The sequence below is a fragment of the Chaetura pelagica genome, unplaced genomic scaffold (assembly GCF_000747805.2).
Source record: "Chaetura pelagica isolate M959 unplaced genomic scaffold, ChaPel_1.0 scaffold10, whole genome shotgun sequence".
Lineage (NCBI taxonomy): Eukaryota > Metazoa > Chordata > Aves > Apodiformes > Apodidae > Chaetura > Chaetura pelagica.
This window is the reverse complement of record NW_009952263.1, coordinates 4,279,282-4,306,251: the sequence shown is the minus strand read 5'-3', so window position 1 is coordinate 4,306,251 and position 26,970 is coordinate 4,279,282. Positions and strand designations below refer to the sequence as shown.

General features: G+C 35.0%; 1 protein-coding gene across 1 annotated transcript in view; it reads right to left on the bottom strand.

Moving 5' to 3' along the window:
- Nucleotides 1-1,536: 1,536 nt before the first annotated feature.
- The window catches only part of NEK10 (NIMA-related kinase 10), a 77,740-nt gene continuing 52,306 nt past the window's right edge, over nt 1,537-26,970 (bottom strand). The window contains exons 26-36 of the mRNA XM_010007622.1: nt 22,468-22,651; nt 22,283-22,369; nt 17,076-17,124; nt 14,250-14,332; nt 11,288-11,382; nt 8,395-8,505; nt 5,875-5,983; nt 4,775-4,801; nt 4,490-4,518; nt 4,349-4,404; nt 1,537-1,675 (exon numbers count right to left, since the gene is read on the bottom strand). Coding sequence (XP_010005924.1) covers nt 1,537-1,675; nt 4,349-4,404; nt 4,490-4,518; nt 4,775-4,801; nt 5,875-5,983; nt 8,395-8,505; nt 11,288-11,382; nt 14,250-14,332; nt 17,076-17,124; nt 22,283-22,369; nt 22,468-22,651 — 969 coding nt within the window. The remainder of the gene's footprint in view (nt 1,676-4,348; nt 4,405-4,489; nt 4,519-4,774; nt 4,802-5,874; nt 5,984-8,394; nt 8,506-11,287; nt 11,383-14,249; nt 14,333-17,075; nt 17,125-22,282; nt 22,370-22,467; nt 22,652-26,970) is intronic.

Sequence of the window (26,970 nt, the reverse complement as noted above, 5' to 3'; positions counted from 1 at the left end):
AAGAAAGAAAGAGTGGCACAATGGATGTGAATAGAATAATTTTGGAACATTACAGGGTTGTTTTTTTCATGCATGTTTACCAAATTTCTGTATAAATAAGTAATACGATTGGAGTGCTGAGTAATTTCAGGAGATCTGGGATAAATGGGCACAAGTTGATTATTCAAGATAAAGCTGAGGGTCATTATGCTCAGCTGGTCATTAATCCCCATGAAATGACTGGTATTGAGATAGTAATTACTATTATAATGAAAATGAGGGGGAAAAAAAGCATGACATTTTTCTTATAAAGCTGTCTCAGTTTCTGAAGTATTCGTGTTTCTCTCATCACCCAGTCAAGTTTCCAGCATATTTTTTAACCCTTTAGACAGTTAGTTCATCCTACTACATTTTTCGTGTCATCACCTCACCTGAAGTTTGGTTTCCCATCAGCTCTTCCTGGAATTTGGCGGCACAGCAAGTGGCAACAGTGATAGGAAAGAAAGATAATGCACACAAATCCACAAAAAGCAGAAAATAAAGAAAAAAAATTTCAGAATTATTTCTCTACAAAGTGTGCTCCATGATGAATTAGGAGATTGCATTATTATGGTACATGCTGTCTAACTGCTTATTCTAAATTAAGCATTTAATAGTGCTTTTAGCAATAGCACACGTCTGTTGTTGTTTCATTGCAGCTGTGGAATTCTTTCTCCAAAACCAGAACTCACCTTGTATCCTTACAACATACAGAACTGATACTGTCAAGTTAACTTGGCATGAAATCGTGAAGAAATTTGGCTGTAAGATGAAGAAATGTCTTTTAAAATTTGCAACATCACAAATCAAGTTTGTGTTGTTCTGGTGTTTCTTCTGAGGACTTTTTAGTCTTGGGAGTTCTTTTTTTTCACGTTTCTATTCGGAGGGCTAGAAACTTACTACAGGCAGAAGGGAGGCAATTTGTTTCCTGCTCGAAACACTGTTGTTCTGTTTCCATTGTGAAAGCCCCACCCATGCTACATCATGTTAACTTCTCATGTTAAAAAATTAAAATCTCAATAAACACTAAAACCTTTTAAAATAAGCTAAGGAAGATAAAAAGTAAGTGTATTGCTCTATATGTTTCTAAGGCAAACAAAATTAAGATACTCATTACTCTTAGTACATTTTTCTAAAGCTCTTCTGCAAACAGTTTTCTAAGAAGAGGATTCCAGGAAAGCTATAGGATGTACTGAATTCTTGCTGAAAAATTTTCAGCTGTTTCTGAAAATGTTTCACTGTGTATAAAATAGGGAAGAAGCAGAGCAAGGCTCAAAACAGCTTTAGGCAGGAGTGGCTGATAGTATGTTGCTCTGAGGGCTGCAAATCAAATTCTGCATGGTGGAATAAAACCAGATAATGGTGAACACTGGTAAGTGACTGGTAGTGCACCTCGGAGATTGATTTTTCCTTCTAGCTTGCTTAAACTGCTCAGGGAGTTTGAGGCAAAACCTAATGAGGCATGTCTGCTAGCCAAATGATACATTCAGTGCTGGACAGCTACCAAAACTTGACTGGCTATCTGGAGAGTGTGAGAAGCAAGTTCTGAAAGCTCTGAATGGCATTGAGCAGAGCATACTTCAGAAAACATGGCAAGTTGTCTGGAAAGAGAGACATGTTTTTGACAGCCAAGGTCAAAGTATGGTCTGTCAATTTTCTGGAAAAGAAGGAAAAACAGTAAGTTATTTGGGAGTAGAACCTAAGTACCATAATAGTGTCAGGGGAGCAAAATGTAATTATGTATCATATGAGGTACAGGATTCAAAAGTGCAGTGAAAAACCAAGGGCCCTTATTGTTGCTGGTGAGGGTTCATCAATTGGGTTGCAGTATGGCTACTTTGTATCTGCCAGCCAAAGCCAGGGCGTGCCAGAGTGACACACATGGTGACACACATGCGGTGGAGTTGGTCAGAGTCTGCAACTATAGCTTTTACGTGCACATGTTAACAATTCTAAGCAGAAAGAAAAAATATATATCAAATCTAGACAGTATGCTTCTAAACTTTTAAGGAGAATCATACCTATAAGGAGATTTAACTTCATTCCTTTCACCCACTCCAAAATCAGTTTTGTCTTTGCTACAAGTCCCATGAGCGAAGCACAAATGAGCACTGACTGTGGATAACATACTATCAGCATCACTGAAGAGGCTGCATGACTCAGGGGAAACACAACATGACTTCCAAATTTCCTATGCTCCTAGGAAAATCAAATACACAGCACCTCCACCCATGTCAAGAAGGATGCCAAGCATCCACTGGCTTTCTCCAGAGTTTATGTATGTGTGGAAAAGTATCACTTGCTCTTTCTCCCCTCTGCAAGACAAACATGGCATAGAGAATAATACCTTATACTACACTGTCATCCCCTGTGTCCATGAAGAATATGCTTTTATGTCTCCCCTAATGTAAAAGTTCCGGAAAAGTAGAAAATTAACTGAAGATTCTACAGAAAATCTACTCTCTATGGAATTCTAGCACAGCAGAAAAATAAGTAGTCCTGAAGAAATCAAGAAAAGCTGCATGTTAATTACTTTACTGCCATTAGTCTCGTGCACTTCTGTGGTGTTCTTATATTCCATATTGAAAGTACTAGCATATTTGCCTGCAAACTTGAAGCAACCTTTTACATTTTTGCAATTACATTTACAGCAATAGGACACAATGAAATGGAATGAAGCTATGTCAGGGGAAGTTCAGATTAGACATTAGGAAAGGGTTCTTCACTGAGAGGGTGGTTGGTCACTGGAACAGGTTTCCCAGGCACCAAGCCTGTCAGAGTTCAACGAGTGTCTGGCCAATGCTCTTATTCATATGACTTAGTTTTAGGTAGTTCTGCAAGGATCAGGGAGTTGAACTCAATGACCCTTATGGGTCCCTTCAACTTGAGGTATTCTAGATCTCCATTAAATGATAGCTTCTTTTTATAGCAGTTTGTATAAAATACTCAAGTCTATATTCAGCACACATCTGCCTGGTTAATTGCAGTAAAATGCTTTTTGCCAGTCTGAGAGATAAATGCCTTTACCACTACAACACATTCATACATTTAGAATAAGACTTTCTAGATCTTGATGATAAAAATGAGAGGCACTTTTATTTTTGTTTCCACAGTTGTGCAATATTTTTTCTACAGCTCCAAATCTTGGGAGTGTGTGATTCGAACAAAAATTTAAAATACTTGAAAACACTTGTAAGCAAATTTTTTAGACCTCATGGCTGCCAAAGTTATCTGTAAAAATGATTCAAGTATATCCTGAAAGTCTAGAGAGTGAATTATTATTTTATTTTGGAACTACTTAATAAGGATATTTCACTATTTACAGCTGACAGCTGCAAGACACTTGTAGGCTGGAATTCCAATTCAAAGAGTAGCCTATAAAAATGTTCAAACTAACATTTGAAAATATACAAGCTGGAGTCAATCCATACAATGAAGCTTGCAGAGATAACAGATAACTGAAAAATATTACTGAAGCACCAGGAGCTATATGTTCTTAAAACTGCTTAATAACCATATTGGTGGGAAGGGAGTATGTGTTTGTTTATTTGTGTTAGAATACCTAACCACAGTCTCCCTGGCTTTTAAATGTTGATTACTGCAAATACAAGGAACAGACTTACTTGATTAAAGTAACTTATTTATTTATTTATTTTTGTAATAAAAATATCTCCAATTTTAAGTTAGAGGCTTGCTGGTAAAAAGAATGAAAAATGCTAAGCTTATATTGTAACCAATAAGGACGTTTTCATGTATTTTCTTTCTTGTGATCCTCAAAGTCTTCCTGCAGGAAAGATTTACCATCTTTAGGACAAGGTGTTTACCTAGTTTCAAAGAACATTAAACTTTTTTTCATCCCCTGAACTTAAACGCTCACAACCACTTATTCTGCTTCTTGTGCTGTACTCAAAGATTGTACTAAATGTGCCAGCTTCATCCTTTCAACCTTATAATAATACAGTCCTGTAATAAAATAAACTTTTATTTAAATGAAGTTCTTATTCAGCTGTGATTTTATATGGAAAAAATCTTATGAAATTGCAGCTAAACTTGTACTATTCTATCATCTGAGTGAAAAAAACAGATGTGGCAAAAAAACCCCAAACAACTGCTTAGATTAGCTGTTATGTCCCACATACATTTCTTCCAGTCCAACCATCCATACCTTATAGTAAACTAAGTTTAGTTGCACTAAACTAACTATACTAACTATAGTTGCTAACTAACTGCACTAACTATAGTTGCACTAATCATGTAAACAGTCAGATGACATATTTGGGTTTAGCACATCATAATTCACTTTTCATTTTTTTAAATGGAACAGACTCACCTGTTAGAAGATAAACTGTAATAACCACTTTCCTCTAGAACCTCTTCAATTAGTGTCTACAAGATAAAATAAATCCATTACAAGTACATTATATTTATTAAAAGTAAAAAACTAATACATGCAGGTATATTTATAACTTACCTGCAACTGTTCATATGTCATCCCTTCTGCTACGCCAGAAACGCCAACAGTACCTTTAAGCAAAAGGCAAGTAATGTTGTACTTATGCTCCCTCTTCAATTTCTTAACAATTCCAGTACAAACATAATGACAAGAGAGATGCCTGATTATTAGCAGCTTATTTCACGAACCACAAAGACCCCCTGCAAAGGTGGGTGGCATCTTATGACATGATGTGAACATTTTAGGCATGCAATGTTACCACATTATGGAAGACTTCTCACTGACAGAAAATATTCGATGTACTTAATGTAACAGAACACGGCAATGCAACTTGCTTATTTTCCCTCCCTTAAAATTTGTAGTAGGAAGGCACACAGCCAGCACAGTCTGTGAGGACAGAAGTATTCTTTGCACGTTAAGAGACACAAATACTACAGACTTTAAGCATCTGATCTAATTGCATTGTTGTCTCCGGGAACAAAATGAAGCTCGTATTTAAAGTGACTGTCAGGTACTCATTTCCTACTCAGGTATTACCCCTGACACATACTATTATTTTTGCTTTTTGCAATAAGCTGTGGAGCCGATATGTCAGTTTCAACACAAAGGACATCATGGACTGTGACATTGCCTCTTCTGAATCTAGAAGAATGGAAATGACACAAAGAACAAAATCTAGGCTGCACATTTCTGTTACGTCCATTACACAAAAAGGCCTATGACAAAACAAGTCTCTGAACTGGCAGTTGTGGTTCCCCACCCCCAGATGATGCCAGTCATGGTAAGTGTGATTATAGATGGACTTCATGCTTTGTCACTCTGAGTATCAGTACTCTACAGTACCTTTGACACTATTCATTTTCTAAAGTATGTGTGTACACTTTACACCATATAGATGTGGTATAGCATGTAGCACATCCCTCTTCAAGCTTGTAGGGCTTGATCTAGCTATGTAATTAAATCATCCTGGTATAAGTTTTTCAAACATGACAAACCAATGACATAGGGTTTAAATAGAGTTTCTTTAAAAATCACATGGAAGGACAGGTAAATCCCAATTTGGATATTTTCATTTACAAACATTTTCAGTTATAAACATTTCTACTGATTTTCATGGATGAACCATGTGTTATTTTGCAGCTGTGATATTTCTTTGTAATTCCAAAGTATACTCTCTTAAATTAGTAGAATGTTCCATCAGTGATAAACTGCATATCTTGCCAGGAATTACACAATACAAAAAACAAACAAACAAAAAAAACATGATATTGAAAATCAGTATAGTCAATATAAATTTACTGTCTTTAATGATAGATTTTAGATCAGCAATTTCTTCTGCTTTGATACCATACACTTCACTATAAATATATATGCCACTACAGAGGTTTTGTTGCTTTCTTTACCTTTTCTTTCATCTGGAAGCAAAATATTTCCCCCTGAAGAGAGGAGTACTGCATGCCAATCTGCTGTGAATAAGTTGGGCTCTATCAATTCAGGAGAACCTTGCAGCAGCTGGGGAGGAAGGGGGAAAAAAGATAAGAAAAGAGAGAAAAAATCAAAGGACACCTGAGATGCCCACCTTCCTTATTTGTCAAAAACTTTAGAGTTCTGTGAGGCAGTTTACCCTTTCCTAGGTTTCCCAGTGCAATCAGCAGCAGTCAAAGGAGACTTCAACACTTTAGATTAATGAAAAAATGGTGAACACGGTTATGAACATCCTATCTTCTTCTCCACGGAAACACTGACTGAGCAGTGCAAGCTGCCAATCAGCAGCTAGTATAAGGCTCCATATTCTTTAGACTATCTGAATAAAATAACATAAACTATACATTTGTGTGAAGATTATCAGGGAATTTTATTCCTCTGAACCTATGACAGAAACAGCCAATGACACTGATTTTCTGAACTGGGGCTTCAAGTTAAATTGTTAGTCCATTTGGAAGTGGCATAATTCCCATTAGAGGGATCCCAGTATGTCTAAAACCTGAAGGTCAAGTTTAGCTACTTGATTATATAAACAAAGGTACCAAGAATAAACTTTAAAACATCTAGTTTTCAAATATCCAGTGGTAGCAACTCCAACATGAAAATATCTTTGTGGGCAGGAGAGAAATTCCAATTCTGCATTTCTGCAGCATGTTACCAGTTAATTCCACCTACAGAAACAGAAGAATAACTGTGGTTGGAAAACCTTTTTGCTACCACTGATCAGTGGAGGAATCTTTCTGTCTGTTGTTCTAATTAGGCTTTCTAATTCAGCGTAGTTAAAACCCCATGATTTTTAAATTATATTTGCAGAAATTGCACAACCTCATAACAACATCTGCTGGAAGAGTTCAAGCTAATTCTTTCCTCTATTTAGATTCTTCCTATTACCTCCAAATGATCTCCATGTTACCTAAGGTATTTATGACAGTGATTTTAGTAAAATACATACCATTTATTCACTGATGCTTATCAATTCTCCATCCTTATAACTGCACTTTTTGGTCTTGCTTTCTATTAATAGATTCTCTAACTATTCCCTTCAAGGTAGAAATGCCCAAAATTGTATTCAGCACGTCAAACATCTTCAATTTAATACCAATTACTTTTTAAATAGTCTATTTCTTCCCTTGTCGTCAGGTTTAAATCAAGTTGTTTTGAAGCTACAACCATTTTACAGTTAATAACATTTAAATAGGTTACTTTATTTCTTGGCATTTGAAAAATAGGCCAATTTTATAATAAGCGCTTCATTTGTCTTACCTTATTTTTTGACATCCTTTCCTGAAAACACCAACTCGATATGCAATTAGCAAATATTTCCTTAGATTAAATGTTTTGACTAAGTACAGGAATTGTTTTATGTAAATTCCAGCTTGATTTACAGGACAACAAATTGGCATGAAACTGATGGCTCAGAGAAAGGCATCTTTCACTATCTTTCGAATGTACTATCAATGTAAACACTAAGTAGCCACCTTCACTTGAGCTTAAGCATCTCAGATTAATTATTAAACAAGTACAGGAAAGATTAAGTATTTAGAGTCAGTTCATTCTGTAGCAAACAATCATGTAGAAGAGTGCAAGTAGGTGACAATAAAATGAGATTACACAGGGGAATTATGTGAGTGACAAGAAATTATCTTTGTCATCAAATTTTAGATACAGTAACATGCCTAATAACTGCTTTGTTGTCAATTAAAAAAATAAGTATCTTAGCTTCACAGCCTCCCACAGTACACAGATACCCAGGATGTCATTTTCAGATCCTCTGCTGAATACAGTCTTTTCTGGACATTTTAAAGGAACACTTAAGAATTCTGATAATAACTGTTAGCTCTTTCTCTGTTGGAGAGCACCCAGTATCTCACTGGAAAACATGTAGGCACAGTTCTTTAGTCATGCCATTCTTGCAATTCTGTGGTATTTTAAATTGATGACACTAAATTGTTTCTGACACATTACGCCTCAATGGGACAAGGCATGTTCTATTCAAGACACTCCTGGATGGTGCATTCTTCATAGTTTTAGTAGGAATACATTCCAAAACATAAGTAATTCTGGGAAACTAATAGTAAATTAAGAACAGCTTACATAAATTAAGACCTTACTTAATCTTTATCTGGCTTTGCCACAAAAAGTTATCATTTTCTTCCACTTCTCTTTCTGAGATTTGATGAGATTAAGTCTGTTTTTGCTTATTAGCAGCTAGCAGGTCCTATCCATTTACAAAAATGTTGCAATGATCAGACACAAACTCAAAACTAATCTGTAGAAATTACTCCATATTTTCCAAATAAAGGATCATTATGGAGCTTTATAAATATTTCCTTTTAAAAATGGAACCTTACACTTACACTTCTGTGATATTAATATCAATATCTTAATTCAAATAGAAAATACAATGTTGATGATAAGTAGTAATTGGTGTACTACACCTTTTTCATTTCTAATTTCAGATTACAAGGATTGCTCTGCTGACTGAAGAGGGACTTCTTGAATCTCTCAACGATTCTCCTTTTCAGGTTGCTTTGCAAAGCTGGAGGAAGCTACATGAAACAAAGAAATACATTTTCACCACTCAGTTACACCTCCCATGAAGATTATTTCCATCAGCAGTACCATTATTGAAAACAGTAGCTACACTGCAAAAGAAACACTGACATTTAATAGTATGGTGATAAACAGTGCAAGACATGACTTAAATGCATATTACAATAATGCTCCTTATTTTGCCCTTTCTGTTAGGCTTGGTGTATCATAGAATTTGATGCCTCTAGCCTTGAAGGTCAAGATCATTACCATAAGCCTAATATGGGTAATAATAGCTTTGCCTCCCTGATCAAAGTGCTAGTATTTGGAAAATTTTTATTCAGATGAAGTCCACAGAACACCGGACTAGATTTCACATTGGCTACAATGAGTTGCCCCAGCTGAAATTAATGGGACTTCAAGAAGCTTAGACTTCATTCTGCATGTATAGAAATTAATGTGAATCTTCCTCATGGCTTCAACAGGCTCTTTTACGGTCCTTAAGTACATCTTGAGGCAATTCAGAATGTCTCTTTTGCTTGAAGCTTCCTGTGAGAGGTAATTCTTATTTCACTTAACTATAATGCAAACTGATGTTGAATACTTTTTCTCCTGTGTTTTTTGGTTGAAAAAGTGCATGTCTTTTTACTCTGTTTAGAAAAGAAAACCACAAATCATACTTCATCGTGGTTTAAAGCTTTAATAGAAAATTCAAAGTGGCTCTCTTCCCTTGCCCTTTGAGATTTTAAAATAATTCTTATGTTCCAACAGTTAATGTAAAGCTTCAGCTGTTGGTCACTGCAATGACACCAACCCAGTCTGGTGACAATTCTATGGTACATACTGTCCTTTTGGAAGGATATCCTATGTTGTTTCCACGTGGTTGTTTATACCTGCAGTATTTCTAAAACTATAATGTTCAACCACTTACCTTTATAATCACATCATTGATATAAATTCACACAGTAACTGAATTCAGGAAGCTTTTTGACTACTCAAGGAAGGTTTGACCAATGATTCACATTCTAACTCTGTCACAGTACAAATTATAACATTTTCTTTTTCCTGTTGGAATACATTACTGCTCTCAGACAGCTATAAATCTGGAACAGCTATATAGGCCTCAGAGGAGTCCTGATTTGCTATGGCAAACCAGGGATCATGGTTACCAGGGGCAATTTTGGATTTTCTGAGGCTAGGGTGGTAAAGGATAAATCCAATGCATGAGAATCTCACTGTTGCCTCAGGCACTAGTGTTCAATTTTAGCTTTTGTTTTAATGAAATCAGATGTCAAATCAGTTAAAAAAAAAAAAAAAAAAAAAAAAAAGCCAAGGATTTACATAACACTTTTTTAAAGCTTTCTCTTATATTGTTTTCCAGAGATCACTCTGATTCTTGTTTCCAAGGAAACCAGATTGGGAAGGCTGCTGGCAGCCACAAACTAACAGGCAAGAACTCTACTTGTAAACTTCGGTTTAGAATTGTCAGCTGAAATACATAATAGAGGTTTAGAAAACAACTCTATATTATAAAAAATCTTCTACGTTATTTTTGTAAGAACATAAAAAAGTACAAGAGTAGCATATAGCATTCAGTGAGCCTGTACAGGTCTGGATCCTGGTTTCTCTGCCAACTTTTATTTCAAAACCAACAGACACCGAAAACATCAAATATGTTAGTACTGCTACAGTGGTCTGAGCAAGTCTTGGAGTTGCTCTTAATTTTCAGTTCTTAGCCATCCATGTTATGATAACTTGCATTAATTTTTAGGTCACTTGAGAAAACCTTCAACAGAGATTGTAAGTTTACTAATGAACATCTTGGACATACTCCTAATAAAACATACAAAGACTGAACTGCCTCATGTCAGTTAGCAGGTAAAGAAGAGAATTCTTGTAATAATTTCCATCAGTTCCAAATATTTTAAATAATAATTTATTTCTTTCTTTTTCCGATAATTTATTTCTTGTTCTACCTGCTTCAATAAGATTGACAGTTAAAAAAAAAAAAAAAAAAAAAAGGGGACATATAAAATACACACAAGTAATTCAGTAACATGGAATCCCCTGAGGTGGTATCACTTCCTAAATAGAAACTCCTTATTTGGGAAAATAAAAACATGTTTATTTAATAATAGCAAATTTTAAAAGTAACTGAATGGCAGTCATCTTTCTGAAGAGCAAAAAGTTTTCAGTCACATTTTCAGTAGAGAATTCAATTCAGATTTACATCACCTCCATTTCCCCTTTGGAATCTGCATGAAATAACTAACTCACTTTCACTGTGAAACATCTGAACTTAATTTTAAGGTAAGTCTTCAGTTTGAAAAATATCTGTACTAACATTTCAAAATACTTAACATATTCAGGATTTGAAGAATTGCACTAGATCTCCCAAGAAAGTCTTACAATTTTTTTACAATAAAAATTATTACTTAGAAGTTCTTTCAAAATTACTACTGTAGAGGAAAGCATTTTATATCCTCTCCATGACACTTAAAGTATTAATATTGTTAACATGACAGAATGTTGTAAAAATAATTTGTAAAATCCATTTTTGAGGTGAGCCAATGAATGTTGTCATATGACTCAATTACTGCCATCCTCCACATACTAATAGTCAAGGTTGGTCTTTATTTAAATGATATATTTTTAAAACATCCTGCCATCTGCAAAAATGTCAAGTTCTGTTGTTTTTAAAGAAGAGTGACTAAATTAGCAGCACTTTGCAGAACCATCATTTTGACAACGGCAAATAACTAAAAAGTATAGAAGGTCAGAAGCAACAGTAATGCATACTTGAGTTATGAAGATAATTTTGTGCAGCTGAACAAGAATCCGCTGAACAGGGTCACTGATCTGACGCACCTTCCTCTGTGATACAGCAATTCCTGCTGTAGATGTCAATAGTAAAATCAGGACAGTTCATTTACTTGCCTTAATATATAAACAGCATGCACTGTTTAAAACCTATGGATGTAAATATTTCGTTTTAATGCATTATTTATTTTTCCAATAGTGTTGGGAACAAAAACTTAAACGATTAGATAATGTAATTGATAATGGTTTTAAAAAGAAAATCTCTTTCTCTGATTCACTTATACTAAGTTATTCTAAGAGAAGAGAAGCATTAAGGTGCCTCATTAATCATAAAAGTCTTCCTACATTTATTAAAAAGTACAATTAAAGAGAAGATAAACAGAATTTCTTATTTTAACTCATTTTTTTACATGGACTAACACACATGAAATATGTTTTTAAATATTTTGACATTACAAAATTAATTTTCATTTTACCTTAAGAATTGCAATATAATGTCCAATGTGGAAAATCTGAAGAACAGTTTTATTAAAATACATTTTCATGCTGCCTTACAGTGATGTGTGCTGCTTTATCACAGCTACTTTTTGTTTCCAATATCTAGCAAGGGCATGTTTTGTAAGAAACCTAAATAAAATGTGCAAGAAGCTATGAATCTCTTGGGTCTTCTTTACTTTGCCTCAGAAAATTAGTGGTTTCTGTCCTTTGTCATAAATTCTTCCTGACCAGAGATCACTCTGTCTAAAGGGAGGCTGTAGAGGGATGTGTTATAAGTATTTTCCATGATAAAATGACATAATGATAAAGCATGTAAATAGCACTTTTCATGTTTCAAGTAAAATATGATCAATGCTAAACAAAGAATAATGCTGAAAAAATTTCTCTCCTCACAAAGGAAATAATACAGACAATTATCATGGCAAGGAGCAAGAAAACTGTATTTTCTTTTCTTATGAAAACAGTGATTATGTATAAAACTGTTTCTCTTCGTCTAAAGCCAGGCTACCATCCTCTGACAAGCAAATTAATGCACATAATGCATACTTACCACAGGCAAAATAATTCATGCATTAATATAAACTATCAATCACGGAATAATTTTGTTTGGAAAAGACCCTTAAGATCATCAAATCCAACCACACACCTAACAATTCTTAGTCTAGCACTTGACCACATCCCTAAGCAGCACATATTTTAAATACCTCTAGAGATGGTGACTCAATCACTCCTCAGGGCAGCCTGTTCCAATGCTTGAAAACCCTTTCAATAAAGAAATTTTTCCTAATATCCAACCTAAACCTCCCCTGGTGCATCTTGAGGCCGTTTTCTCTTGTTCTATCCCTTGTAACTTGGGAGAAGAGACCAACATTCACCTTGCTACAACCTCCTTTTAGGTAGTTGCAGAGAGTGATAAGGTCTCCCCTCAGCCTCCTTTTCTCTAGGCTAAACAACCCCAGTTCCCTCAGCCACACCTCATAAGACTTCTTCTCTAGACCCTTCACCAGCTTAATTGTTTTTTTTGGGAAATGTTTTATTTCAGGAAAATAAATTTGATGTCACAAAGCACAGTAAACTCAACACTGATTTTTTGATATTACACCTAAAAAGTTGACTACATTTTGTTAAGTAAAGAGCATTATGAACTTATCTATTGAATCAAAAAGAATACAAAATGATTTATTTCTGTTCCATGGAATAATTTTAATTCCAGCCATAAGAACCAATAGAGGAATACTGCTGATCAAGTTTTAGATAATTTAATACAATTAGAACATAGAAGTAAATATTAACTATTCTACAAATTGTCCAGATCTACAAATTATCATTCAGATTTTAAATATAATTATTAAAACAAACAAAACAGCTTGATTGTTATTTACCTAGTGCTCCTCTATCATGCTTTGCCTGCTTAGAGAGAGTACAGCACCAAAACTAAACCAGATTCTTGAATTCTTATGTGGGAAAACAATCTTTATTTATGATTTTTGATCTTGTGTATCTAAGCCATACATATTGTCAAACCCAGAGATTAAATAAAAGTACTGGACCAGGAAGCTAAGCCAAGGCTTTGGTCCAAAGTATCAAACTTCAGCCAGCAGCTCTGCAGCTCTCTTGATTACAGTTATAGCTAAACTACAGTCCAGAGGCTAATTTAGATCGATATTCTAAAATTTCCTCATACAGACACACCCTCAAGATCATAAGTTTCATGTATAAGTTTACATTCACCTAAAACTGGTTTTTTTTGGAGGGTTGTTTTTTTTTGGGGTGTTCTTTTTTTTTCTTAAATAATCTAGTATCAAGAGTGAAAATTCCACTGAGATGGAGAGGAAACCCAAATAACAAAGTTAATTAGCCCATAACTTAACATATTATGATGTTTTCCTGTTGGATTTCTGTGCTGGTTACCTTTAAAAAAAGTAAAAGAGAGATGTGCAGAGACTGAAGTGTCTAAGCACCAACCAGATCTGATCTGTGGTCTCACAAAAAACGAAGAGATATCAAAAATGTCTTTCTTTATCTCAGAGAGACACATTTCTAGTAGGATAGGGAAGGTAACAATATCATTATTATTGTCAGGTTTTTTGTGGCAACGCCTTTTGACTTGTGTTGAAAGAGGCAAGTGAAATTCAGTGCAAGGTTTTTTTTCTCTAAGTCTCTTCTTACTAGTAAGAGGTAGAGAAATCTTGCCTTTCTCCTGAGCCACTTAAGGGAAGATTTTTGGTTGGTCTTTCTGCTCAAGGTAACAGTGCAGTCCATGTTATGATAATCTAAAATAGCATATGCCACGTAGCTCTTTTTTTTCCTCATGTTATTCTACTAACTGTTTCAACATTGCTATATTCAATCCCAAATAAATAGTGTGGTCTTGCCACTACAACCTAGGAAATTTCAGGTTTTGTTAGGACATCAATAAAACTTTACTTCCTTGACATTTTACCTTTTTCACTGTTCCCTGTGGCATTTGACTTCTTCGCTGTCAACATCTTGCATTCGAAAACAGCAAATAAATGAGTGCCCTTTCTATTATGGGCAAAGATATTACTAATATAATAGGATACACTATTTTTTAGGATATAGAGCTTTCTCTCTTTTCTACTATGACAGCAATGATATAACTTACAAGCCTAGAAGGACTACATGTAATGTTTACTTGCAACGTCTACGTGCGACCACTCCATCACAATCTTCTTTTGTTTTGTTTTATTTTTAAATACAGAAGTACAGCATTATTTGGGGGATGAGGGCACAGGTGTGTGAATAGGCTGCTCAGGGCTTGCTAAAGAATTTTAAGTGTTTTATCCAAAAGTGTTTTATCCATCACTGTCACAAGATACTGGATTTACTCAAAGTACCAAGAGTACTGAAAATGCAAACAAAGCCCTAAGTGTTTGTCTGCAAATCATAACTATATAGTCAAAAGTGCTATTTTAAGAAACCCACCATGTCACTAATGAATCTACTGTTTTCTTAGCGTGGGCCCTGCACATGAGTGGAAGCAGTAAAGTTGAAGAAATAAAAGAGGAGACATTCTATAATGCTACAGGAGAATAAGGCTTAAAAACATGGAAATTGATAAAGCACAAAATTACCTGGTCGTAGTCTTGATCCCAGGCCTTCAATATAATCTCTATTATTATTATTAAAGAAAAAAAAATATCTTTTAACGTGTGTTTGGCATAAATGACTGTAGGAGAAATATCAGTTTTCTCTGACTCTTCCTCGCATTTCCTCTAAAAAAAGTCTGCCCAAATTCTCTCACTTTTAACTGTGCATTTAATAAGTAACATAAAGGCTGGCTTATGCTATGACTTCTACTTAATAAAAGTTAGACTCCAGTCCTTTCCCAGCTCAAATTCTAGCATGGAGAGTACAAAAAAAAGTTGAGAGGTTTTTAACACTTAAAACTTAGCAAACCACTAGATTACACATTCTTTTGCATCTGTACATTTTTAAGTACTTTTCAATTTACTTACTTTATGGATGGAAAACATAAAGAACAAAGTCATTATTGCTAGTGGATAAAAACAGGAGTATTAATGCATGTAGTACTAGTAAAGTGGGGGGGGGAAATGAAAAAAAAATAATATTACATCACCACCACACCAATAGGTCCATGTCACAAATGCTAGGTTCTGCCCTATACTTGATGCAAACATTGTCCCAGCCTGCTAGTTTTACTAGCTGAGGTAAGCCACAACAAACAAAGAGAGAAAGATGGGGAACTAAAAGAACCAGTATGATGTCCTGATGGATGGTAGCCTCAATAGCCCTAGTGTGGTAAGTGCTTGTATTACGTATTTTTAAGGCAGTAGGGAAGATCACAGCTACAAGGAGTAGTTAGGTAAGAAAGGCAAGCAGATAGCTGGTAATGTTTATGTAAGGGGCAGAGGAGAAAGAACTAAAGCTGGAAAACTAGTGAGTGACAAATGACAGACTGGATGGTGGTATGCTCAGAACAACTCAGAGCAAAAACCAAGTATTGCATTTGAAGTGATAGGAAAAGCAGAACCAGTAAAAGGATACACGCAGAAGATGGCAAGGTTGAAGGCAGGGCTGCAGAAATGTTCCTTACAGCAGTGTTCTCAATGGGCATTTGAGTGACTAGAATGGATGTCTCAAAACCAGGGAGGGTGCTGATTGCATGATAGCCTTATGAACCCAAGTAAGAGTTTTAGCAGTGTATATTGCTAGGAGAGGTTGTATCTTAGGGGTGCTAGGCAGAAGAGTGAGGCATATTCTGAATCACCGACTTTGAGAGACATGCAAGGGAAAATGGATGCTCAGGTATTGATGTGGATGCTCGAAGTATTGACGGATGTCATTTTTGAAACCAATCAAAACCCAAGTTAATGGGTAGGACTTCAGGTACAGGCAGTTATGACATTCCTTTTAGTTATATAGAACTTGGAAGGGGTCATAAAACAGCTTAGTATGAGTTGCGACAGTAATATTCCTTAAGTAAAAGCTGGACAAACAGGGTCTCTGGAGGAGCAGGGGAGAGAAATCAATGCCGTTTTTATAAATATTTAACTAGTTAAGTTAAAAGAGGGAAAAACTGTTCAGGAGGCAGATGGAACCAAGAGATTCTGGGATTTTTTTCAGAGGTGAAAGGAAAACAAATGAAGAAACAAGGAACAGAGTCTAGGAACAGGAGTGGTGCCAAGCAGAGAAAAAAAAAGTAGGTTTGTCAAGAAAGTGTTTGATGCATTTCTGAGTAACAGAGGAACAGAAGAAAGTAACAGAAGGAAAAGGAAAGTCCTTTAGAAGGAGAATAGGGATGGCCATGCCATATTCTGTTTTGGTTTGTTTTCTTTTTGAAAGAAATGAGAAGGACTCCAGAATTATAAAAATTCTATGTTTATACAGAAGATCTAGAGGAAATCAAAGAGACAAGATACTGTTCCATACTATCAAATGCACATACACATTTTTATATGGAAAAAAAAGCCACTTAAAAATGCAAAACTAGAATTTGGCTAACTAACTAATGTCAGTTTAAGCTGATGTAGAAAGGTCCACTTTTAAAAATATTTAACAGTTTAGTGTCAGTCCTTAAATCACTCATGTAAGCTTCTGTGTGCACACACCCTTAAACAATATCCTCAAGCAGACCAAGTATCATAGGCTGAGAAAAAGTTGCAACAACAAGGTAATGTTTCATGAAAACAATTGTGCAACTATTCCACCATGAAATGACCAAATGGAATTGATCATAACAATGATAAGTTACATAATCTATATTAAAATAATAAATCATACCTACCTATTCTGAGGTTGTCTTTCACAAGCACTAAAGCTTTGTTTAATTATACCTGAAACAGATGCATAAATATTATCTCTGCATTAACACACACATATATATATACACACATACACGTTAATATTTTCTATTTCCCAGACATGGCAAAAAACAATTTCTAAAGAATAAACTCTAAGCCCCCATTTTACTATGACGTTGCTGTTTGATGTATCAAAGACTTGCTTGCATCTTAATTAAAATCTCAATCCCACACAGTATTTTAATAAATCCCTTCAGAAGTTCACATAAATTAATGATACATGCTGACTAGATGTCCACAGATGATGTACCTGGATTTGCATTCAATATCTACCTCGGTTACTGCTACCACTGTAAACACAATATTGTCTCTAGACTGGATAAAAAGTTAGAATATCTACTCACTTTCTCAGAGTACCTTCAATCTAAACTATGTTCCACCAGAGTTCTATTGCTACTGTTCCATTAGCTATACTACATATGCAATATCTTACATCTTAAATAATCCCCTGATTTTAAGACCTTGAAGACAGGCATATGACCAGTATATGACCATGAATAATCAGCAATAAAACTGAACCTACACGTTGATGACGTTTATTGTGTAGTGCCAAAAAGTGTGAAGAGGGAGGAGTAATGTTTGATGATATTTATTATTTATACACTTGTAAAGCACTGTCTTAAAGCAAGCATTTGTCTTTAAAAAATCCTCCAAAACCATTCCTGTGATGGTAATTTTGACATGAGACCACTCTCTCCTACCAGTGGTACTTCATATTAAAACAAAAATTAAAAAAATCCCAAACTTAACATTAGTTTCTTGTTGGTTTTGTTACAGCAGTTACATTAATTTTAGAGTAACAGTAGAGGACTATTTTTCCTACTTTTCTGAGAATCTCTGAATTTTTTTTAAAAATCATGAAGGAGGCTGGCATCTGTCACACAGAATTCACTTTAAAACCAAAAGAAATTATATATCTTTATGCCAAATCTGTCTCACTAAAAAAGTAGATACACAGACAGAGAATCACAGAAAAGAGTATTTTATTCCTTGATAATGCTTTACTTCACAAAACAAATAGCCAAACTCTGTAATAGCCCAAAAGAAGGTTTGATAGGAGCATCTGATTTTCATAATAGCAAATATACTAGGCCCTCATAGAGTCAAAAATAGTCCAATTAACTTTAACACTGAGACAGAAAAACAGATAGGAAAACAGTGTCCACCATCTAGAAAGCAAAGGATGCCTCTGGAAATGAAAAATGTAATTATGCTTATGCAAAGAACAGATACTTCACTTCCTTAGGACATGGACAGAATAATACAAAAGTAGAAGTTCTGACTACACCTTGATCATGTTGCTTGAGGTAAAGATTATGATTTACAACCTCACTTACTCTGTTATAACTAAGTCTATAATATATTATGGGAATATATGTGAGAAACTTCGTAACAGAAGCCACTTGGCTAGAAAGCTAAGTTTGAAGACAGGTGTTTGCTAGAATTTTTAAAATAGCTCCCCTTTCCAAGTATTCATATACAAAATTGGATTTGAAATACTATTGCTTTTGTCTGATTCAAATAAATGGTCTCTCTACCAGTAAAGAGCTCATATCCAAATATCATCTATCACTTTGATGACTCACCACATTTGACTTGCTTATGAGTGTATTTACAAGTCCATGATATTTCATACCAAAATGTCCATCTCACCACTGACTGTACATGGTAGAGATGCAATATTTTCTGACTCATATGCTAAAAGTAGGATAATATTTTTTAATGCTAAAAAAACCCAAACAGAAATCATTATGCAGAACATCACTAAACAATAGCCAAGACCCTTCAGCCCCATTTGTATTGCTCATTATTATGATAGTGAACCACTGAAAAGCTACAACTGAGAGAGGAGTCTCCTTATGAAAATACATTTAACTAATTTCTTCAATAACTAAGCACAAGAAGGCTCAGACATCAAAAAATCACTGTAACAGATGTGTGTATACAGACACCCATGAACACTGATGACTTCAGTACTAATCGTTAGTCTTTTGTGTAAGAGTTATGCTAATCATACAAAGACAGGGAGTAAGAAACACCACTGATGAGTAGGAAAGTTAACTAACATAACTCATGCAGCACATAGTGCACAGTTCAGCCCAGGGTGTTACCTGGACTGTAGTTCCTTTTACCATGGTTACTCCCCTGACATGGATGAGAAGAGCAAGGCAACAAACGTTTTGTTCAAATGCCTTGCAAGAGGGAATTTCTCAGTTCAAGATGATCTCAAGGAAAATGAAATCTGAGCCCTTCATCTCTATCCTGTTTTGTTCCTACTGTGAAAGACACACAAAAGCCAAAGTTTTCGATTCTCATCAGCCTCCCTTCTCTGAATAGCTCTATGAAAATAGATATGGCAAATGAGGTATCAAGCATTTTTCTGACTGTGATTTTGGTCTTTAATAGCTGATGTAATTAAAGCAACTTCTAAGGCTTTAACTTCCTAACATGCATTGACATCAGTGCAAATCATACATTCTAATATGAAGTTTAGTGTTTTTCTCTTGCAGGCACCTAACCATGTAACGTCAAGATAAGAGGTTATATAACATGGTTCGTGTTTAGAAAAACCTGGGAAGACTGTAACTTTTGCTTTGGCTTTCACTTTCACTTCACTGGTATCTAAAACAAACAAAAAAAACCTCTGAAAATCCTTTCAAGTTGGATCAGACAAATAGGAAAATTGAATCAAGATTTCATATTAGTAGAAAACGACAGTCCATCTCCTTGAACGAAATGGAAGCAACAGATGTGTTTTTTTGAATGACAGCTTATTGATCTTTTCAGGAGAAACATCAAATTACCTTTATTTATACAAAACACTCTTACTAAGCTGCCCTTTAAATCACTGTACACTGGAATGGACAGTCCCAACCATGAACTACAAAAAAAGCTAACTTATTCTAACTATTACACAGACCCTCACACACATTCCGGTTTCTGTGCCACTGAACAACACAGTATATCATGCTTCTTTACAAAATACCACCCCAGATTTAAACTAGACCAATATTATTCTACATTTTCAGTCATTTTTTCTTTGACAGTGATGTGGTGGCAGCATGACCAGACAAACCCTTTCAAGTCCCTGATCAATACAGCCTCAATTGAAGCTCATATTTTCATGTCAGCAGTTTCCAAGTTAGCTAGATGAAAGCTGGTCACATTTTCCCTGTAATGCTGACATGCTTCACAAACCATGGCTGACAATTCATTCACTGTTAGTAATTTATGAGCATAAGCCAAGAAATACTCAAGTATCTGGAATAACTAATACTTTTTTTTTTTTTTTAAGCTATCTTTTCTTCTTCCCCAAAACGTAGACAAAATTTCCAGCATTAATTACAACAGATCTACAAAGCTAACTTCACCATTACATGAAACTACATGTGATCTAAGAATGTATAACTGCAGAATTACTTCTCTGGAAAAGCAATCCTGAGGTATCTATATACCAGTTAAACTCTATGATAGGAGGAAATGGGCAATGACTTCTAAAAATGCTAAATAAAGTAACTGGGATTAATAGGAACTGAGTGGATCTTTGCAGTTAAAATATTTCATTAAATCAATGGAAATATGGCACAAAAATTAATACTAGAAAAAGCTGATATATTGTTAACATCCAAATTTTTAAAGAAACAATTTAACAAAGAAGTAATTACCAATAAAACTTTGGATGTGGCAAGTTACAAACTACATTAAGATTTCAAATGTCTGTGTGCAGTGCTGAACTATTGCACTAAGAATTCTATGTCAGGGAGATGCACAAGGTGTTATTATTCAGTATAAACACCAAAATAGAACACTGCCTTTGCAGGCTGCTTTTCCTCAAGATGCTCCTTCTATGCAACCCTCTCCCCCAGTCAGACTAGGCTTCCCTGTATCCTATGACCTTCTCTTTTTACTCTTTTAGCACAAGAAAGTAACAAAGAAACAGCCTTTTTTTGTTGTTTTTTTTTTTAAAAGAAAACCTTGATAATAAAATCAGGGCTGGCTTAGTAACAGGTCCTCCAGCCTTTGGAATGGCACACTACCCAGTTACAAATGGCAAATCATATTAATGGATTTTAAGTTTAATTATAAAATAATTTATTTACCCTGCACTAATGGCTAAACATTTTAATTAAAAGCTGTCATACTTCTTCAGTACCTGGGCCAAAGTCTGACAAAAACCCTTCTAGCAAACAGCACTACCAACAGATAAAGTAATGTTACTGTTTTTTGAAGCCTGGGACCCTGAAGCAATAAAATTTGTTAATCTTAAAATAACTACATTCCCTTCACCTTTCAAAAGGACAGTTGAAATAATCCACAAATTTTCATGTCAATGTCACAGGATGAATGGAAATCTCAAATTTTGCTCAACTCTAAAATCAATCTTTTTCTTCTAGAATACTATGCTCTTTTATTTTCCTCTAATCAGGATCCCATCCCATTTAATAGGTAGATCATGGTAGCTCAGGATTTAAAAAGTAGCTCACAATGGTTAAAGATGTTTCACTGTTTTAATCTCTTTTTTTTAATTTTCAAATTTAGATCATAATCCAAAATACTATTACGTAAGATAACACCCAGCACAGCTGGTGCTTTTCTATCTGATTACTATAAATAACCACAGGCATAATTAATACTGTGTTTTGTCACATAATCCCTTCCTAATTCAAATCTAATCATTAAACATTGTTTCAATATGATTTAGTAAATTCACCTAGACAGGTAAAGATTGCTTCTTTCCAATTTATTTTTTACACTCTCTACACAGAGCACTCCATTTATGCATTTGCATAGCATTATTGTTACTAAGATGGAAGTTTTCACACTGTCTCCCATCTGTTTCTTAACAACAGTAGTTATATTTTAAATCCAACAGCACCTTCTTTGTCAAGTTGCACAATAATATTCTAGTTTTCATAGGCATTACTTCAAAACATAGGGACAAGCCACACAAAGAGACTGTGATGCAAAATGTATTACACTGGAAATGGCTGCCTCAGAGGCTCAGTCATTTTAGGTTTCTTCTGCTTGAACAGACAGTGAACTTGCAACAAATCATGGAACAACCAAATATTTTAAAACAACTAACATGCTGTTAGAAAGCTGTGTACACTTCATCCTTAAGGAATCTTACCAAAAGGAGACTCTTTCATGAGACTTGAACTGGAGTTGCTCGAGTTGTCCAATACATCCAGCTCATCATCTAATTCAGAAAACATATCTGCACATAAAAATACAAGTGAAGAAGCTTTTAATACTCCTCTTTTAACCATCTTCCAGTATAACAGTACTCCTGATGCTTCTTTTGCTAATGACTACCTTTCTCAGACTTGCCTAACGTGCTGTGAGCCTCTACCAGGATTTCTTCATATGTTCTTTCCTCATCTTTTCCACATGCAGACTGACAGGTTTCAGCTAGGAGGTTAGAATTTTCTGAAAATTCACTTTTGCAACTGGCTGTTCCACTGCTGTGGGTATGAAGACCCAACTTCTCATAACTTTTCTGACAATAAAGAATAAAAAGGAAATGTTTTTGTCTGTTTTTATCCAGCACTTGTTAGAAAACCTGCAAATGAAAGCATCACTTGCATATACACTCACACATAAAAATGTACTTTTTGTTCCCATTTAGCTGTTAGTCCAGGACTACATGGTACCAGTATCTGCCACTGATTCTAAATTTAAAGCAAAACTTCCCAAATCTTAACTTAACAAAATTATTTCTAGCTTTTATGTAAAAGGCATCTTTGGTTTTGATGAAGGTCTTTTCAAAATAACACTGAAAGTGAAAAGAAATTAAACAAATGCCAGATCAGAAAGAAATATTGAACAACACAAAAACTAAAAGACTAAACAAAGATAGCAGGTTCCCAGATACAAGCAATAGGAAGTTTACTCCCTCCCAGCTTAGATAATACATAACAGACTGGTTTTGGACAATGCAAAGCCTGCACTACAATCATGACGGTAGTAAAATATAAAGTGGACTCAATATGATATGATGCCAGAGAGACTACAAGGTTGAACTGGCCAAATGCTGACTGGCATTACCAAAGCAGAGCTAAAAAAAAAAATAATAAATACAGAATATATATTATTTGCTTGTAAAATTTAAGTGCTGAATCTTGTCTGTAGTATAGAGTTCTCTAATGAGTATTAAATTCTGCCTCTGTTGCTGCTAATGTTTCTAGTTTTTCTGGAATGAACAGAAATCCCTGATGCCTGTTACTGCTTCCATTTTAGTGCTATATATTTTGAAGGCAAGCTGTTTTTTTGATCTCTTTATATATTGTTCCAAGTCTTCTCATATTATTTCTACTGTGTGCAAATAAATTAATGCTTCTTTTTAGTCCATCTTCTCAGAGCAAAGTGCAATAAAGGAGAAAAAGAGATAAATTATGAAAATATATCAGATTAAACAAATTAGCATCTTTAATATTAAAGTAGCTTCAGGAGATAATAGATTCTTAAATACTTATATTCTTACCAAGTGTGTCAGATACAATTTGGCCTGTATCTTAGACAATGCTTTTCCAAAGTTTTTCCCATAAAGTATTCTGACCTTATTGGAACAGAGCAGAATGGGTGCAATAGAAACCCTCCCTCCTTCAGAAACCTAACTGCACCCCTAAGCACTGACCATACCACTGACTGGGTAATGGTCTGCTTCAATTACTTCCCCATCTTTTGTTCTATCCCCTAAACTATAATTTAACTTGTAAGAGATGTCAAGATTTTCTCTTTAAGTTTATGTGAGAAAAGGTCACTTCTATACTGAAGTACTGCACTGAGCTTATGTCCAAGACGCCACAATAGCACTGACTGCAGTGTAGCACAGCATGGCAACCACTAAGGATGACTTTCAAGCTCACTTAAAGAGTGTACTCTAGTCATGACACATGACCACACTTATTGTGCCCTGAACAGTCAGTTCACAATTACTGAAGAGAACCAATACATCTGTTCTGCATCAAAGAAAGTAATGTAAAGAGAGAGAAGGATCAAACTGAATGGATACTTCAAATTTAAAACTCCTCTCAACATTGGCAATACCGAAGTTTACTCTCAAATGACTAAACATTAACAATAACTTGTAAATCAAGTGGAGCTAAGGGAAAAAAATAAAGATCAAGAAGACTGTTGTTAGCAATTGGTGTCAGATCTAACTGCCACATCAAGAAAGAAAACGTGTTTGAAATGTGTGAACTGAATTCTATAGACCTCAGGATAAGACTAATCGTCAGACCCGCTACAGAAACTGTTCAGAGATCAGTAAAATGTATCCTAAAGCCTTAAAGCAGCTGTCAAAACTGTAAATCTCTCTCCTGTCCAGACATAAAAACTCATTCATTTACATAATGGATAAGGACCACAAGGACCTACCTGAGAATATAAGGATATAAAGAACATAACTCTGTAAGAAGAGCATGGAGAAATTATTCTCCAACACCTTGAAACAACCACTTCCATATCCCCAGAGAGACTTCTTTCAGATAGCCAGAAAGACAGATACTTATCCTGAAGAAATCTGCTAAACAGTGGGACATCAAAATACCACAAAATATCACAAACATTGAAATATGAGTTATATTGATATGTATTCATTTGAACTGTGCTCATACATTTATTATAGATTCCAGTCTTTTACAAATCTTTCTGGAGGCTGCTTCAGTTGATCCAGTTTATTCTCATATTTTCATAATAAGCTAGTACTTCAGTTTCCCCACGGGTCCAATTGTTTGGCACCTTTGCTGAAAGAAACTTTGCCTTCTGGAATAAACAAACAGTTCAAAAGGAAATCTAGGGGGGAAAAGAGTCTCGTGCAAAAAGGTTCCAATGATAAACCAATATTTATTTTTTTCCAGAATTCATCTTTATAATTGAGCAAGGGCACCTCTGCAAACACTTGAAATTCAAGTGCCAGCCATGAAGAAAAACCTCTATCTACAAGCTGAGACTCTTCATTCATATCCTGTAAACTTGCACAGTCTCTCTCTTCAGAGGTCACCATCACCTCTGTAAAATCATATATAATATAGTTTTGAAGAAGTGAAACCAGAATTGTTCTTTTCAACTTCTAACAGGAATCTAATCTTCTATAAATTGAAATTAACACTGTCAAAAAGAAACAAACCACAAAGGTTTAACTAAAATAAAGATACTGATCTTTTGTTTAGCTCCGTTTTGCTATATTGCTGTCCAGAAGAATTAACTTTTCTTTCTTCAAGAAATATAGAGCTCTCTAGAGGCATTTGAAAATAGTATTTAATTAATCTTCTTATTGGAGACAAGTAATTACAGCATTATACTAGTAAGACAAATTTCCATTTAAAGAAAAAAAAAAAACAACAGACAACAGAAAACTTCTTCCACTAATAAACTATTTGTAGAAACTAGAAAATAAAAATGAGTACAAGCTAACACTAAATTGCCAGGGAAAAAAAGCATACTAAGCCAACATATTTCTTTAACTAAGGTAACAGCTATTGTTCACTGGGAATGAGTAGTACATGTTATTTACAATGGTTTTAGTAAGGCTTTTGGCAATGTTTCTTATGACATCTTACAAGAAAGCTAGGGAAGCGTGACCTACACATAATCATGATCAGTTGGCTGTACAATTGATCATAAAAATTGTACTCAACTTGGTAGCTACTTTGAGTGTTAAACTGAAAATGGGTGAAAACATAATTTTTCAGGCTCCTTTCTGACCTTGTTGCAAAACCATTCCATGTTGTGACTGAATCACAATGATAATCTGTATAATGGGATAGACAGACTGACTATTAAATGTGCATAGACTGCGATACATTCACATCACGTATCATACTAAGCATATACCTCATACACAGATTTGTGTCAATGCAAGTGACAATAGGTTTCTAAGAAAGTTTTGACAAACTGGAGAAACAAGAACTACTGATGAAGTTTAAACAGGGAGAAGGCAAAGTTCTATGAGCAGGGAGAAAGAACTGTACAAGTGCACAGGCAGGCGAGGGACTGGTCAGACAGCATCTGTGCAGGAAAACAGGGGGATTTTGGTGGATCAGAAACAGCATGACTTAATACCATTACACAAATTACATTTTTCCTCTCCATCTTTTCCTACTCAGAGCATAAAAATATAATATTGATCACCTTGAAATGAAAGATACTCTGTGAGAGATAATTACCACTATTACTATCACTTCTTAGGGTCCTCTGTACCCTGTGTTACATCAGCAACCTTAGCCTTTCAGAGCTGAACACCCTAACTCTATTAAACACATTTCACCCCTACATTTACTTCTGTTCTTACCTAAACAACATTTCCATGGAAAATAAAGGAAGATAAGAATTTATGTGGGGAGCTAGTAACGATTGTGGGGTTTTTTAATTAGGTTTATTTTCAAGCACAGATTTTATGTTATACTTGCCAGGCAAGGTAACTACACTTCAACATCTGCCTTTTAACTGCATGCTTATCAGCTTTCGCACTGACCTTAAACTACTTAGAACACAGATTTCTCTCTGGCTCTAAAAAATCTCTGTTGCTTAGTTCCATAAACCAGGACAGACAGTACACTTTTTATTTCAGAAACATTCACCATATGACACAAGCAGGATGAAAAAGGAGGCCATAAGTACATTTTAGTAGAGAGAAAACAAAGTAAATGATAGCTAGCTTCAACAAAACATTGAACTACATGGCAGAAACACTGAATTCTCTGAGACTGTGGAAAAATGACAAATTACCTGGCTGTGGGATTGCTGTGGCCTTGACTAAGATGAATTAAGTTGTCCACACCTCACAGAGTTTTTATTTCAGGAATAAAATTCCTG